The sequence below is a fragment of the Notamacropus eugenii genome, chromosome 1, assembly GCF_028372415.1.
Source record: "Notamacropus eugenii isolate mMacEug1 chromosome 1, mMacEug1.pri_v2, whole genome shotgun sequence".
Taxonomy (NCBI): Eukaryota; Metazoa; Chordata; class Mammalia; order Diprotodontia; family Macropodidae; genus Notamacropus; species Notamacropus eugenii.
The window spans coordinates 423551742-423568577 of NC_092872.1; the positions used below are offsets into that span (position 1 = coordinate 423551742).

Sequence of the window (16836 nt, forward strand, 5' to 3'; positions counted from 1 at the left end):
CTACTCCACTTAAAAAAAAATCTCTTTGGGATACAGATCTAGCAGTGGTGTTGCTGGGTCAAAGGATATGCATAGTTTTATAGCCCTTTGGGCATACATAGTTCCAAATTGTTCTCCAGAATGGTTAGATCAGTTCACAGCTCCACCAACAATATACTAGTGTCCCAATTTTTCCATATCTCCTCCAACATTTTCCTTTTCTGCCATATTAACCATTCTGATAAATATGAGATAGTACCTTAGAGTTATTTTAATTTGCATTTCTCTAATCAATAATGATTTAGAGCGTTTTTTAAAAATGACCACAAACAACTTTGATTTCTGTGTCTGAAAACTGCTTGTTCATATCCTTTGACCATTTATCAGTTGGGGAATGACTTGTATTCTGTTATAAAAAATGTTTCCCAGTTTTCTGCTTTCCTTCTAATCTTGGTTGCATTGATTTTGTTTCTGCAAAATCTTTTTGATTTAATATAATCAAATTATCCATTGTATGTCTCTTAATGTTATCTCTTGTTTAGTCCTAAATTTTTTCCTTCTCCATAGATCTGACAGGTAAACTATTCCTTTCCCTCTTAATTTGCTTATGGTATTACCCTTTATGTCTAAATCATGGAAGCATTTTGAGCTTATCTTGGTATATACCATTATTTATCTTACAAGAGGCTAGTGTAAAGGCTCCAATTGTGTGTGAAGATATTGTGTAAGTTTATTATTATTATACTTTTTACTTGACCAAACTAACTCATCTTAATTTTGCATATATATGTATATATATATGTATACATATCTACAATATAGTATAAGAGTATAAGATCCATGAAGGGCAAGAGACGCTCACTTTTGTCTTTGAACATCTAGCACTTAGCCTGGCATCTAGTAATTGTTTAATAAATGCTTGTTGATTAATTAATTGATTGATTTGATAACTAGATGGAACTGTGATCAGCAATGTGGATGAGGGTCCTCTCTGCAGGGTTGCAGGTAACAACCCTAAGACACTTCTGCATTCTGTGCCATCCTTAACTATATCCCTCAGTAAACCTTTCATCTTGGGTATACCCTGTGTGCCTTCCTCTAGATGTCTTGACATCACTTGATGCCAGTGGAGCCCATATGCTACATCATTGCTATCATTATTTATTGATACTTCACTAGGTCCATGATTTTCTTGGCGTGGGTCTTCCTTCCACTGGTGTAGATCATATTCTTTCAATGCCATCTTAGCCTGTATGATTTACATCCATGTTCTTCCATAAACCTTCTACCTAGTCCACCAAGAGTGCCAGAGACCTCAGGATCATGATATCATAGATGGAGAACTGGAAGAAACCTCAGAGGTCATCTAGACAAACTCCTTCATCTTACAAATGGGGAAACTGAGTTCCCAAAATGTTAAATTACTTGCCTAAGGACACACAAGAAGCAAACGACAGAACAATAATCAATAAACATTAAGAATTGATAATGCTAACAGCAGGGTGTTTGCCAGTTTTCTGAATGGGGACAAGTACAGAATTCTAGATCCATCACTGACTCATCTCCTTTTCTGACCTATCAACAATCATTTTTGAAGTGCTTATTGTGTTCTCCCAACATCAATAAGCCCTGTGAATACAAAAGAAAAGATATTGAGTGATGTTTCTTAAATGGGGGGGGGGGGGTGGGGAACGGGCAGTCCATAGTTGTATTTTCAATGGTGTGGGAAATCCTCTGTATTTCAGTTGGGGAATGGTGGGTGAGGTGTGTGTGTGGGGGGCAGATGTTTAACTGGTCTGTAATTTACTGCCTGAAACTTGCTTGGGGGCAGTGAGGGGTTGTCATTTGCATGTATTCGAAGCAGGACTTAAATCCAGAATTTCCCTCTTTAAATCTTCATTGGATATTATTTTATTTATTCTGAAACCTTAGGTTCTTGAAGGCAGTGCCAGTGAAGGCTAATCTCTGACAGATCTTACCAAGACTGAACTATATGGAGGAGCTTGCCTGTCCTCTGAGTACCAACCTAAGCAAAGAGAAATTTATCATTAGAAATCTGGGCACCAGAAAATGGATTCTCTCCACAAGGGCAACACGCCTGAGAGAGACTGGATCTCTGATTCCATGTCAAAGAAACCATGGACATTTTGTAAAGTAGCTCAAAAGAGAATCAACCCTAATACTATCATCTCAATAGGAATCCAGAAGTCATAGGATTGTAGAAAAGGATATCAGAGATCACCTAGCCTAATCTCACTCATTTTAAAGACAAGGAAACTGAGGCCCAAGGAGGTTAAGCAAGTTGCCCAAAGTCACACACATAGTAAACATTAGAAGATGGATTTGAATCTAGGTCCTCTGACTCCAAGGATAGTGTTGGGAAAATGGGAGATGAGGGAGGTGGGATGGAATTACTCCGGTTTGGCTAGGTCAAGAAAGGTCCATGCAGGTTGTCTATATGGAAAACATGGGATTTGAGCCTTGGGCCAGCTTGGTGGAGAAGTGGATAGAGTGCCAGGCCTGGAGTAAGGAAGACTTATCTTCATAAGTTCAATTCCAGCCTCAGACAGTTACTACTTGTGTGACCCTGGGCGAGTTATTTCATCTTGTCTGCCTCAGTTTCCTCATACCTAAAATGAGCTGGAGTAGCAAATGTCAGTATCTTTGCAAAAAATCCTCCCCAAAGGGGTCTTAACTAAACAACAAGCTTAATAATAACTCCCATTTCTATGGGGCTTTAGAGTTTATAGAGTACCTTCCTCCCAACGACACTGTGAAATAGTCATTGAAAGCATTGTTATACTCATTTTAAAGATGAGGAAACAGGTCTGGAGAGTAAAATAACTTGTCCAAGGCCACACAATAAGTATTGCTGTGACATCTGAATTCAGGCCTCAGGACTTCAAGTACTGAAAGCTGAAGAATGGATGGATAGGTGGACAGAGTTTCAATTGAATCCAAGGTTTTCGTGTCTCCCATCTCTTACGAGAGGTGAGAGAGGACCAGTGCGGAGAAAAGATGAAACAATTCCATTTATTCTATGCTACCCCTGAGAAGGGGAAAGAGTGGGGAGATTTGTGGAGCCCCATCCATCCATAAAGCTGGTGCTCCTACTTGCTGAGAAAAATATCCAGGGTGGGCAGAGAAGAGGTGAGACTCAAAGAGGTTGAGAGGGGAGGGTGGGATCACAGAATCACTGTCTCAGAGTTAGAGAGAGATTGTTGGATCTTAGATCTGGTTGTGGAAAGGGTCTTAGAGACCATCCAGAACAACCTTCTCATTTTGCTGACTGGTAAACTGAGGTCCCAAAAGGTTAAACTCTAGTGTAGCCTGTACCTGGCCAGTAATGTTCCCTCCAGCACCCTCCCTCTTCTTTTGATCCGTACCTCCAGTGAGCCGAAAATTCATTCTCCCCCTTCTCAAGTTGCTCGTTGCACTTTGGGAGATCCCTTATGGTTAGGAAATTTTCTCTTAAGAAATGGAAATCTATCTCCCTGCTCATGGCCACCCAGTGATCCCTGACCTGCCTTAACCGTTTCATACTTGACTTCAGTGAGTGTACTTCTCCTGAACCTCTTCGAGCTTAACACTCCCTTTTCCCTCAAAGCATCTTCAGATAGCATGGTCTCCCAGCCATCTACCCAGCTGGTCGCCTTTTTCTGGACACATTTCTGTTTTTCAGTAATTCAGGGATCTCCAATCCTCCCGGTGTGGACACTTCCTCCACTCACAACTCAAAATCTCTCCGTGACTGCTAAGTAGATAGATCATCTGAAAGAATTCGTGTGGATGAAAACCTCATCACCCTGCGTGTAGTCAGCTTGTCACCGCGCTTGCCCCGGCTCGGTGTCCAGAATGGAACCTATGCTCCAGATGAAGTCCGAGCAGGGCAGAGGACAAGGGGGATGAGCTCTTCTTGGCTTGAGGATAACAGACCTCCACTAAAGGGCCGCTTAAAAGTTGTGTTAACCTCCCCCCAGCCCTCCGCTTTCACAGCAGCCAGGGTCTAGGGCCCTGTCCCTGTCCCACTCTGGGCAACCTGAGGCCGCTCAGGCTGGGCTACGGTCCTGTTCTGAGCTGAGCTGGGTGGGGAGAAAGAAGGGCATTGCCCACCAGCTCCCCCATTCCAAGCCCTAAGCTCGCGGGGTCCCAGGTCTCTTCCGTGATGGGGTGAAGTCCGGGGGGCTGGGGAAAGAGGGCGAGGGAGCTGGAGCAGTTTATGCTAATCTATGGAGAGCCCGCCCCTCTCCCGCCGGCCTCCCTCCCATTGCCTTCCCCTCCCCTCTCCGGCCCCGCCGCCAGCGCCGGTGGAGACAGCAGGACCGCAGGCGCTACAAAAGCCCGAGCCCGCCCCGGGGAGCGAACTCCTGGGTGCGCGGGAGCCGCAGGCAGAGCGAGAGCCGGAGACCTAGGGCCGGGGCCCAGCGGGAGGCGGGGCGGGCCAGGGACCTGTGGGCTCGGGTTCGAGGCAGCGGGACTCGGGGAAGGAGGGTAGGGGCTTCAAGCTGGACGAAGGGGCTCGCTGGAGGTCCAGGGGCACGTCAGGGTCTCTGGGGGCCGGAGTTCAGAACCAGGGGTTCAGAAGCTCCTGGGATCTGGAGGAAGGGGCTCCAGGCACGACGGGGGCAGGGGTTCAGGAAGGGGGTGATACAGGAGCTTGGCAGGGGTTCCAAGAGCGGGACTTCAGGGGAGGGGGCTCAGGAGGTCTCCAGGGAGGTGGATCTGGGGAAGAGGACTCCGGGGGAGCGAGGCCGGAGCAGGGGCTTCAAGGGACTCGGGCTCTGTGGGAAGCGGGGGCTGGGGAGCCCTGCTGGGCTTCTGTCTCTCCGGGACATTGTCCGCTACTGATTTGGGCTTGCTCTTTTGGAGACCAGACTCAGGCCCACACTCCCCAAGCGGTTCTGCCCGCGCCGGACCGAGGCGGGCGGGCAGCAAGACAGAGAGGGAGCAGCCGCATCAGTGCCAAGCCCCCAGCTTGTGGGCCGGGGGGCGGCGGGGATGGGGATGGGGCCCCCGGACCAGGGGGCGCGCTGGCTTCGCTTCTGGCTGTGCGCCGGGGCACTGATCTCCTGCGCTCAGGCGAAGGGGACCTACTTTCCCCGGCCCGGCCCGCCCAGCGGTGGCCGCTACAACCTGTACACGACGGGATCCAGCCCGCGGCTCCGCGAGGGGCAGCACAAGTAAGAAGCAGCTCCCCCTCCCCCGCCCCCATGTATACACTCCTCTTTCTCCCCCCCCCCCCCGTGTGGCCCCCAGGGCTGGGGGACTGGCGGGGGGGAGAGGACCCTTTTTGGAGAAGAGGGTCGGACGGGCTAAAACAAAGGTTCTAGCTGCCAGTTCACTCCCTCGCTCACTCTCCCAAAATCTCTCTCTCTCTCTCTCTCTCTCTCTCTCTCTCTCTCTCTCTCTCTCTCTCTCTCTCTCTCTCTCTCTCTCTCTCTCTCTCTCTCTCTCTCTCTCCTCTTGCTCTCTCCTTTCCTTTCCCGTCCTTACTACCTCTTTCCCCACACCCTTTCTCCGGTCTTTCCTTTTCCTTACTCCCCCTCCGTCCCCCCCCCCCCCCCCCCCAGCCTTCTCTCTTTTCTTTTCTGCTTTTACCTCTCTCTCTGGTGTTTTTCCTTCCCCTCCCCTTGCACCACCCTTCTCTCTCCTTCCTCTTTTCTCCTTTCACATCTCTCTTTCTCTCCTCTCTTTTCTTGTCTCCTCTTGGGAGGAGGGGTTGGAAAGGTGATGTGAGTGCTGGGATGGGGAAGGAAGGAACAAGAGGGCATTTTTTTTTCCTTGAGAATTATGTCCTTACTTAAGGAGGCCAGGAAGGGAAGGATGTGGGGTTTGGGAAGACAAATACGCCAAAGGAGGCCTAATAGGATGGAGACTGGAACACTGGCCATGCCCACGGAAACATTTCCAGGAAAGTCACATTTTCCAGCTGCTCGAAGTGCAAACATCAGGCAGAGCTAGGGAACCCGGCCCCAGGTGCTGGGAGAGGAAGGAGGGGCTGTCTGAGAGACCAGTCCCACCCCCCAGCTGGTCTCCCCTCACAAATCCCCCCAGCCCCCTTCTCACAATGCCCCTTCCTAGCGCCTGGGACAGGGACACCCGTCTGATCATAGGCTTAGGGAGACAAAGGGTAAGTAGACAACACAGGCTCTTCCAGGACTGTGAGGGGCCTGTTCATGCTTTCCCTGGCCTCAGTTCTCCCTGTCCCCACTCCCCATCCACCTCATTCCTCTCTCCAGCTTGGCTCAGAGGCAGTGTGCTGCTGTTCTCATTCTAGATGTCCCAGCATAGGTTTCTCTGTGCCCTGAGCCTCAGCCAACGCTCTGCATGTGTGCCTGATGTTCAGGGGCTGGGAGGGGCGTGGGAGTCATCTCCCAGGCCATGAACTCCCTCAGTAGGCCATGCATAGCAGGTGCTTGGCCCAGGGTTCCAAGCATGAGAGTCCCTATGGGACTTAGCTGAGTCCACTTTCCCCATTGATAAAAACAGAGGGTTCAATTCTCTTGAGAGGCTTTTCCCGTAAGTAACCAAACGAAACTTGAAGGGGCTAGCAAGGTCATGGGATCTAAAGTTAGAGGGACCTCAGAGATCATTTAACACAACTCCTTCATTTTACTGGGAAGGAGACTAAAGTTCAGAGAAATCATGCAACTTGCTCAAAGTCACACATGCCATAGTCTAGATTCAAACTCAAGTCTTCTGACTCTGGATGGGAGAGAAAAACCAGAAGGCAAGAGGACAAGTGACAAGGCTGACGCCATTCCTTTTTTTTCCCCTGTAGCATTGTGATAGGTGTTGGGGAATTAGGACATTCAGGGGTGACCTGAGTCCCTTAGTGTCTCAGAACCTCAGTTTCCCTATCTGTCAAATGGAATTGTTAATAGCATCTACCTCGCAAAATTGTGAGGAGTAAATGAAATGATACATTGAAAGCACTTCACTTTGAGTACCATATAACCTTCAAGTGCTATGTGAACCTGAATTGTTAAGGAATTCCTGGAAGTTTTGCCAATGTCTTTAGTTTTGCCTGTCTGTTGATGGCTTTGAGGGGTATGTTGAGGATGTGGACTTCCTTTGACCCTATTCTTTCATCTTTGCTGAAGTCCTCCTAGAACCTTCTCTGGGAATGAATGGAATCTCTTGAGTTCATGCGTTAATATCTCTGGGATCACAGCATCAGCATGAAAGAGGGAGACTGAGTTACCCTGGGTTTGAGGAGTGCAGTCTGGGGAAACTGAGTGGGGCTTGGTCAGTGGAAGAATGAAAAAAGGTGGGCCCCAAGCAACAGTAGGAGGGTCTCTAGCACCCTCTGGGAATCTAAGTAACTAAATTACCAACTGAGGCACTGATCTTCTGAAAGTGGTTCCCTCCACTGGTTGGTGTCTGAGAATCTGCAGTAAGGAATCCAGGTTCTATGCCCATTAATCTGAGTACTGACTGGTGTCATAGGAATATTACTGCACCCTCAGAAAAGACAAATATGAAAACTACAAAGAAGTGAGAAAATGCTTACATAAAGTGACACAAAATAAAAACACCTTGAGGACAATATATACCAGCTACAACAATGGAAAATTATATAAAACCAGCAATACATACTGTGTACGTATTGCTATATGAGACTAAAGCAACAAAATATGAAAAAATACGAAGATAAAAAGAGATGAGAATGTCAAAGGAAACATCAAAACACACAAGATTTTAAATATTTTATTCAGGACATACACACTTTTTTAACGTAAGAATTTGAAATTTGCGATTTTTAGTTGTATTCAAATATTTGCTTTTATGACAATTACCAAGCTTGGAATTTTAAAATTTCCAAATAATAAAGAGCAGAACTGGAATTCTAGCTTGGTGGGTAGGTTGCAGTCTCCACCTATCTTTTAGTTTAAGGGTTAGGCAGCCTCTGGGTCTGTGTCCCAAAGAAGGCTTCTAAGAAGAAAAGTGGAGAGACCCATTTGGGAGGTGGGTAGAGTGGTAATGTTTGATGCCAAGAATTTGTTGCAGAGTAAAGGGAGGAAGGAATATGGGGTGGGCAAGGGGAGGGGAGAAATGTGTTCTGAGAGGGAAGATACTTGGGCCAGAAACCCTGACAGACTGCTCTGCCTTCCCAGCATGCTCTGTGCTTATGTGGTCCAGAAGAACGTGACATGCATTTTGCAGGATGGGGCTGAGAGCTACATCAAGGCGGAGTATCACAAATGCCACTGGGGTCCCAAATGCCCAGGAACTGTGGTGTGAGTACCTATCAGAATTTAGCTTTGGGGATGGGGTGGAGGAGGGGAGGAATAGTACAGTCACAGAAGCTAAGGGAGGAGGGAGAATTCAGGAGAAGAGAGTGACCAACAGTGTCCAGTGTTGCAAAGATAGCCCAGAGGATGAGGACCAAAAAATTCCCTTATGGATTTGGACGATAGGAGTTTGCCAGTAGTCTTGAAGAGCAAAGTTTCAGAGAAGAGATGACGGTGGAACCAGGGCTATTGGGGAGAGGTCGGATGGTGAGGAAATAGAGGGAAGAAGGTTGGTATCTATACCAGGGGTTCTTAGCCTGGACAGATTTTAGGGAATCTGTGATCTTATATGGGAAAAAATACAAATTTATTTTCATTAACCTCTAACTGAAATTCAGCATTTCTTTCAGTTATGAACTTAAAACAAACAAAAACTCATTATTCTGAGAAGGGGTCCATTGGCTTCACCAGACTGTCAAAGGGGTCCAGGACCACAAAAAATGTTAAGAAACCCTGGACTAGGTCAAGTAGGCATTATGTATGTGAGGTTAAGACCATTTCTCTCTGTCTCTCTGTTTCTATCTGTCTCTCTGTGTCTGTGTCTCTGTCTCACTCTCTGTCTTTGTGTGTGTGTGCGTATGGGAAATGTATATGTATGAATCTGTGGAGCACATGTTTATGCATGTATATACGTGAAGTATGCCTGTGTATTTGTCTTTTAGAAGGTATATATATTTGTGTGTCTGTATGAGAGTGTGTCTATCTATACAAGTGTACGTATGTCTCCTGGAAAGTGGTTATGCATAGGTATCTATGGAAGGTTAGATCAGCATGTAGCTGGCTTCATTTCTGGAAAAGTGTGTAGGTGTATGTGGTTGTATGTGTTTCAAAGTCATGTCTATGCACGTGCACATGAAGGTATGCCAGTGTGTAGAGAAAGTGTGTAGGTGAGAGTTTGTGTGAGGATGCACATCTGCCTGGGTGTCTCTGTATGTGCAGTGTGAACAAGAGAACCAGCCTGTACAGTGCTGCCCTCCGGCCTCCTCCGAATCCTAGAAAGCCAGGGCGATCATACTGCCTGCAGCTGAGATCATGGAACAGGCCCGAGAGGAGTGGAAATCTTCGAGTCATGCGGACCTCTCCAGTGGGAGCAGACAGGAGCCAAGAGGCTGGAGTGTGGGGGTTCTCTGCCAGGGAAGGAAGATGACTCAGGGGCTCCCCCAACCACCACTGTTCCCATTGACCCCTCCTGCCTCCTCTCAAGCCCCTCAGTTCTCCCTTCCACCAGCATTACCTTCCCAATTGGGGAAGGAGGGGCTAGCAGAGGAGAGGGATCCAAGCCTGTGCTGCTCTTTTCCAGACTCAGTAACCAGTCTTTTCCTCGGCTTTTTGCCCCTGAAGTCACAAGGTCAATCCTGTCCAATTCTTATCCCTTCTTCCTTTCCTCCCTTACTAAATGGCATATAAGTATGTCTGGAGGTTTGGATTCTTCAGCTAGAGGTGCTCAGACCTCAGCTGGTTGGAAGGAGGGGGAACCTTGGAGCTTGGTAGGTGAGGGAGATAGTAGATATTTGAGGTTTGTGCCAGAATCATCTAGGTTTTTTAGGCAGAAGCAGATGTGGATATAGTAATAACTCCAGTTTGCAGGGCACATTTTACAGATGAGAAAACAGAGGTTTCAAGAAATTAAATTAAATTAAAGATCTTGCCTAAAGCCTAGCATGCTTTCTCTGATACCTCTCAGCCTCTACTTGTGGCTCAGAGACTGAGCTCTTTAGAAAGAGATATAGCCTCTGGAGCATTCCCTAGAGAGGGAAGGAAGACACTGTGAGTATCCAGCCACTCCTACTATACCTACAGAGAGGAGTGAGACTTCCAGTCAGAGTGGGACTCTAGCTCAGGGATGGAGAACCTGCAGCCTTGAGACCACATGTGGCCTTCTAGGTTCTTGGGTGCGACCTTTTGACTGAGTCCAAGTTTTACAGAACAAATCCATTTATTAAGGCAATTTATTCTGTGAAGTTTGGGTTCAGTCAAAGGGTTGCACTTGAAGACCTAGAGGGCCACGTGTGGCCTCAAGGCTACAGGTTCCCTATTCCTGCTCTAGCTAAAGTCCTTCCCATAGCATCACTTACTTAACTCAGTTCTCAGGGACACAATGGAGTTTCAGAGGTGGAGGGGGTCTTGTGGACCACTTAGTGTAACTCATACCTGAAGAAGAATCTCCCTTATAATACATCTTATAAGTGCTCCTCCAGGCCTGGCTTGGAGACCCCCAGCTATGGGGAGCTTATCTCTTCCTGTGGCATCCCATTCTTTGTTCACATGCCTCTGCTACTTACAGGCTACTCTCTTTGCATTCTCCCCCTATTTCTCCTAGCTTTGCTCTTTGGGGACAAAGAGACAAAACTGACTCCCTCTTCCTGATTACCACCTGTCAAGCACTCAAAAGAAGTCACCATTTTCCTTATGCCTTCTCTTCTTCAAACTAATACCCTGCCCCTCCCACCTACCTCTGATCCTCCGCCTAGACCTCACCAGGCGGTGAGGCGCTTCACAATGCTGGCTGCCCTCCTCTGGATGCTCAACATGGGGTACTTGAGTACTAGATTCAGAACCATAAAGACCTGAATTTGAATTCATCCCTGGATCCTTACAAGCAGCATGACTCTGGGCAAGTCACTTAGCATCTCTGGGCTCCAGTTTTTCGATGGGGGAGGGGGACTGAATTTGATGACTTCTTCAGATTCCTTCTAGATTGAAATCTATCATCCTATGATGATCAGTGTTCTTGTTATACTATAACATGCAGAACTACAGAACACTCCAGAGGCAGTCTGAGTAGGGACAATCAACAACTTCTGGAAGCCTGTGGCATAGGGCACACATGCAGTATTCTCTATGGCACCCTGGGTTCCACCTCACCTTTAGACTAAAGGAAGAATGAAAAGGAAAAAGCAGATGATACAAATCAAGGGAAGGCCCTTCAGGCAATATTTAGGGCTGTAGGTATTGAGACCATAGCCTCAGCCTAGGAAAATGGTGGTCATGGCGGGATATCCACTACCGTCACCTCTCCCTGCAGGGATCCTATGGGCTATCTGCCTGTGCCTGACTAATGAAAGAGCCCCAAAAATGTAACCTGAACCCACCACTACTGCTTCTCAAGAAAGAGGTGGGGGAGTCATGAGGGAAGGGAGGAGAGGAAAGCTAGCTCTACATAATTATTTTGACCTTTAGAGATAAGGACACCTGGGTTTGGATCTCAGCTTGGACACTATTTGAGTGACCATGAGCATGTCATTTTAACCTCTCTGGGACTTGATTTCTTCCTTATTTAACATGGGCATAGCACTGGCAAGATTGACCTTGTAAGGTTGTTGTCAGGAACCATACAGGGCAGTGATTACCATTGTACACTTAGGATGCCATTGTCATGAACCATGATAGCCTCTCTTCCTTCCCCTTCTCCACTGGTTGTCTCTTGGTCCTTTTAGACCAAGGGCTATGTGGTTGGGCTGATCTGAACAGGGCCAGCTTGTGCTGAGTGGTCTACCCAAGAGTCAGTACTAGCTATTACTCTCATCATATAGTAATATATCATCATTAGTGAAAGAAGTCAATTTCCTCTCCATCCCAGGTACCGCACCCTCCTTAGACCCAGATACAAGATTGGCTACAAGACCATCACGGAGCTAGCCTGGCGTTGCTGCCGGGGCCTGACAGGAGAAGGCTGCTCTGATCCTCTCACTGACTCAGGAACTCTTCTACCTCAGCCACGTCCTCAGGCTCCTTCTGGGCAGAAGCCACTTCCAGGCCCGAGAGTGCCTCCTTATGCCAGACTGCCCACCAGCCCCTTTCCAGGACCCAAGAGCCGTCCCTATGGTGAGCCAATGAGTAGAGAGCTCCGCAGAGTTCTCTGAAACAAAGCAACAGAAACCAGGCCTATTTAGGCCTATAGTACTATGTGAGCCATTCCACTCTGGGAGAGTGGCAGGGGCCAGGGACAAAGTATCCAGAACCTCTTTCCACATTCTTTCCCATACCCCCCTAAGGAAAACTAGTGGCTTGGGACAGGGTGAGGAGTCCAATTGGGTATGATTTTGAATATTTACTGTGTGACCTTAAGCAGTCATCTCCCCTCTCTGGGAGACCCCAGTTTCTAATTTGTAAAATGAAGGGGTTGGGCTCGATGAGCTTCAAAGGTCCCTTCTAGTCTTTATCAACATATGATCCTTCCTGGAGGGTGAATGAGGAGTATGTCTGGGGCAAGGGCGGAGAACCTTCAGCTTCAAGGCCACATGTGACTCTCTAGGTCCTCAGGTGAAACCCTTTGACCGAATCTAAATTTCACAGAACAAATGTGACATTTGGATTCAGTCAAACGGCCACACTTAAGGACCTAGAGGGCCATACATGACCTCGAGGCCACAGATTCCCCACTCTTGGTCTGGGGGAACTACCATATCTATATTCCATTATTCCATTTTCTTCTTTCCAGGTAGGAAAGGCCCTGGGCTGTTTGGTGAAAGGCTAGCTCGGCTGGAGGGTGATGTCCAGCGCCTCACACAGTCCTATGGTACCCTCAGTGGACTTGTGGCTGGGCTAGGAGACCACTTACAGGTGACTGTTCATGAGGACAGCAGCAGGATGACTGGTGCTCTGGGGAATCCCCCCACTGCTCCAGATGCCCCTGTGGGCTTTGGAATAATCCCTGGTGGAGTTGTGGATCCTGCAGACAAAGCAGGGGGCCCATTCCCAACACTAGGGGAGATCCTGACCAAGGTGACAGAGGTAAGTGATGTCCTGAAGACCAAGACCAGCCTGCTAGATGAGGTTCACAGCCTGGTCCTGGGTCATGACACTCAGATAAAACACCTATTGGAGGGGAGCCGGCCATCCCCACTCACTTCCCTGACCCTGCTGGAGGAATACATTGACCAGAGACTGAGCCACCTCTGGGGTGACCTGTTGGATGGCTTTGAGAAGAAACTACTAGACCTGCAGACCACATGTGACTTCCGCATTAAAGAGCTGCAGCACCATTGTGAAGAGGAGAAGGCCACTAGCCTCAGGCTCCAGCAGAGCCTGGATGGCAAAGAGCTGGAGATCAAGAAAGAGCTCTCGCTGCTGGAGACGCAGATTCAAGGGCTGACTATGGTAGAAGACTGCTGTAGCCACTTGACTTTTGTCACTGAAAGGATGGACATCCTTGAGAAGGGCCTGCACACCCTTGCTGAAGCTCAGAGGAGCCAGGCCTCCCAGGTAGATGGGGAAATGAGCTCAATCCCCACCACCATCCTGGACAATTTTGTTGACCAGCGATTAGAAAACCTGGAGGCCAGGCTTAATGCTACAGAGGGAGGGGCTGGCAGCTGTTGCCAAGATCTAAAAGAAAGCATGAAGGGTTTGGTGGGCTCTGAGCTAGATGGCATCAGAACCACAGTGGAGGATAGAATGCAGATCATCGAGGATCGGTTCATGACTATCGTAGGGGAGTTGGGAAACATCAGCACCCTGAGATCTACAGAAGGGGCAACCCTGCCCTTGGTGGAGATGGAAGTGGCCAACACCCGGCAGCAGACCATCCGGGAGTTGGCTGTGGTGGAGAGCAGGCTCACCTCCCTGGAGAGCTTATGTTCTGCCGGCTCCTCATCTAAAGATATGGAGACCCTCACCACTGAAGTGAAAGAATGTCAGAGCAAGAGCAGAGCCCTGCTGCTCCAGGTTGACAGCAATGCTGACCTCCTTCAGAAGCTCAATGCCACTGTCTCAGAAATCCAGAGACAGCTGGAGGAAGCTGTGACCAACTCTCTCCAAGGAGAAATCACTCTACTCAAGATTAACCTCAACACTGTTAGCAAATCCCTCACTGGCCTCAAAGACTCAGTCAGTCAGTACTCAGACACTGTCTCTTATGTCAACTCCTCGCTTGATGAACGAGAGCGGAGAGTGGAGGACGAGGTCCATTCAATCCAAGCCAAGGTCAGTGATCAGGGATCCAGACTCCTGGTGAGTAACAGGCAGGTCATGAGCCTCAAGGGGGACTTGGAGAGCTTCAAAGCCAGGATTGCTGGTGACCTGAGCAGTTGCCAAGATGCGGCGAGGAAAGTGCAGCAGGAGGTGGACCACTTTGAACATCGGGTGGCCCAGGTGGAGAACACCTGTGGGAAGCTTGGCCTTATTGCAGGAGGCCTGGACAGTCTTCAGGAGGAGGTCCTGAGACGGGTAGGGGGGTTATGGGGTCACATGGACCAGCTGAACAGAACCTTGGCTGCCCATTCCCAAGAAATCATAAGCCTTCGGGATGGCCTCATGGACTGCCAGGCCAAAGTGGCTGAACTATCCGAGCATATTGGGCCTCTGCCAATGCCTGGAGAGCAGCAGGAGAACTAAACAAAGCTGATACAGGATCAAACTTGGCTTGAGCCCCTTGAGGTTATCTTTTCTGGGGTCAAAGGTTACCCCTATCCCCACCACCACATTAAACAATCATTTTGGGAAACTTCCAGGATGATTCCCATCCCCTCAGCTCATCATGACATGGCTCATGAAGCCATCTTAACTGCCAAAATACAGCATGCACCAGCCATTCTCAGTGCAACTCAAACTAGAGAATCTAGGAGTGCCTTGGATGTTGGTTATTATGCCTGGAGGAAGGGAAGTGAACTCTGCAGACTCTTGAAGGCTTTTTCAACTATCTCAGGCCCACAGGATTCTAGCCAGCAAGCCCTAGACATTCACATTCACTTGGGCAATATTCTGTTAGGTTTTATCTCCATCACCAGGATGAGCTAGTCTTCTCCTAAAACTTCCATTCTCCTTTGTTCTATGGAAACCAGTCTCCTTCCTTTTCTCCCATTCTCATCCCACCCATGCCTCTCCTGCAGACCTCCCTCAGACTTTGTTCTCAGCAGGATCCCCAGGGTCTCCATGCTTGGGTAGCTGAAAATGCAAGCTCCTCCCAGGACTCTTCTTTTCCACATGTGGCAGCTTTGCATCTCCATGAGGAGCCTCTATTTCTAGGTCTGAGGACACTAAGTGCTCAAACTGACTGGAAAAACCCAGGGGGATTCAACCTAGAGACAACCAAGTTCTTTCTTAGGGGCCTCCCCTTCCCCGTTTCTTCTCGAGGGCAAGGAAAGCAGTCTCTCAAAGAAAAGGACAAAGGGAGCATTCAACAGTGGAAGTTCCCAAAGATACAGGAGCTTAGGAGACTGTTTTCCCTTCATATCTGTTTCCATCCCATGAAGGAAAGGACCTTCCACCAAGCAAAGCTGCTGGGGAAGCTGGGATCTTGGCCAGTGCTATGGTGTCATGAAAAGAACCTAAGATTTGGAGTCAGGATTTGGGGTGAAACCCCAGCATGACTATTTACTACCTGTGTGACTTTGGGCAAGTCAGGCTCTTGGGCCTCAGTTTCCTCAACTGTAAAATGGGGGGAGGTGGAGAAGATGATCTTGAAGATCCCCTTCCAGCTCTAAGTGCTATGGTCCTGCCTTGTCCTTTGTCTCCATTCATAAGATTCCTGTCGAAGCAGGAATTCTCAATCAAATAGGTGGAGTCTCAGCAAAGCAGAGTCATTCTCAAGAACAGCCAGGGTGAATTGTGCAGATCCTAATGTCCAGCCACCCACAGGCCTTATTGGTGGGACATCCAGGCATGAAGCCATCCCTAAACTGAGGAACAGCAGCTTGGGATCGATGGTGCTAATCTGGCCTCGTGAAAGGCCATTTGGAAAAGGCTCCCTGCCTGGCTCCACCTGCTCAGGGACAGGGGTTAATTAGAACCTTGACTTCCTCTAGGAAGTAAAGGAAGTGGGTGCCGGCCCTCTCAGGACAGAACTGAGGTGTTGGGAGAGGGGGAACCTGACCCCAGCTCACAGTGGGTCTCATTAGGGTGGGCATGGGTCTTTTTCAGATCAGACAGAGGTGGGGGAGAAATGATACTCACCCCTTCCACGTAGAAGATCCTGGTAGGTCTCCCTTGTTTTCTTTTGATATTATGTGTTTCATTTGGATTTGAAATTATTTGTTATGTTTGGGGAGGGCAGGAAATGGATTAAAGCTTCTTGCCAGTCAGAAAGTGATCCCTCTGATTATGAGAAACAGGACCCGGAGCTGAGGGGACACAGCAGGGTCATGCCTGTCTCCTCACACCAGTGCCTTTGTCCCAGGGCTGTCTCCACAGGAACTCAGACAGATTTGGGAATCCCTTCTGACTTGGAAGAGTCAGTTACCAGCCTCGGGGAAGGGGGGAGTATCAGACCTGAGGCCATAATAACTCTAAAGCACAGTTAGGGAAGAGGAAAAAACTCTACATTCTTACATGCAGGATTGGAAAGGTTGACCTAGATCCTCTCTAATGTCCCTCTCGCCTTGAATAATTCTTTTGAGGGTTCTGTGACACAGTGAGCAGTTGACTGACTTCCCATACTAAGCCAAGAAGGCATCCTGTGTTGGGTTACTAACCCAAGGGAATGCACGCAGGCAATGTGCACTTCCCCACCTAAAGAAACATCAACCCAGGAGGGAAAAGTGCTTTCATTTTGGTTCTTCAGGATGGTGGAGTGGACAGAACTCAGGACTGTAAGTCAGGAGACCTGAGTTCATGGCCTGTTTCT

The 16836-nt window shown here is 48.4% G+C and overlaps 1 protein-coding gene across 1 annotated transcript; it reads left to right on the top strand.

Moving 5' to 3' along the window:
* The first annotated feature begins 4832 nt into the window (after positions 1 to 4832).
* EMILIN3 (elastin microfibril interfacer 3) lies at positions 4833 to 16298 on the top strand. The gene is made up of 4 exons (XM_072631482.1): positions 4833 to 5159; positions 8097 to 8219; positions 11854 to 12098; positions 12715 to 16298. The coding sequence occupies exons 1-4, from the start codon at positions 4978 to 4980 to the stop codon at positions 14607 to 14609; spliced, it is 2445 nt and encodes an 814-aa protein (XP_072487583.1). The 5' UTR covers positions 4833 to 4977; the 3' UTR covers positions 14610 to 16298.
* The last annotated feature ends 538 nt before the right edge of the window (positions 16299 to 16836 follow it).

Bases quoted from the DNA above. Each gene is read 5' to 3' on its own strand.
- EMILIN3 (XM_072631482.1), top strand. From the start codon at position 4,978: ATGGGGATGGGGCCCCCGGACCAGGGGGCGCGCTGGCTTCGCTTCTGG. The intron at 8,220-11,853 runs GTGAGTACCTAT...TCTCCATCCCAG, and splicing joins AAATGCCCAGGAACTGTGGT to GTACCGCACCCTCCTTAGAC. The intron at 12,099-12,714 runs GTGAGCCAATGA...TCTTCTTTCCAG, and splicing joins ACCCAAGAGCCGTCCCTATG to GTAGGAAAGGCCCTGGGCTG.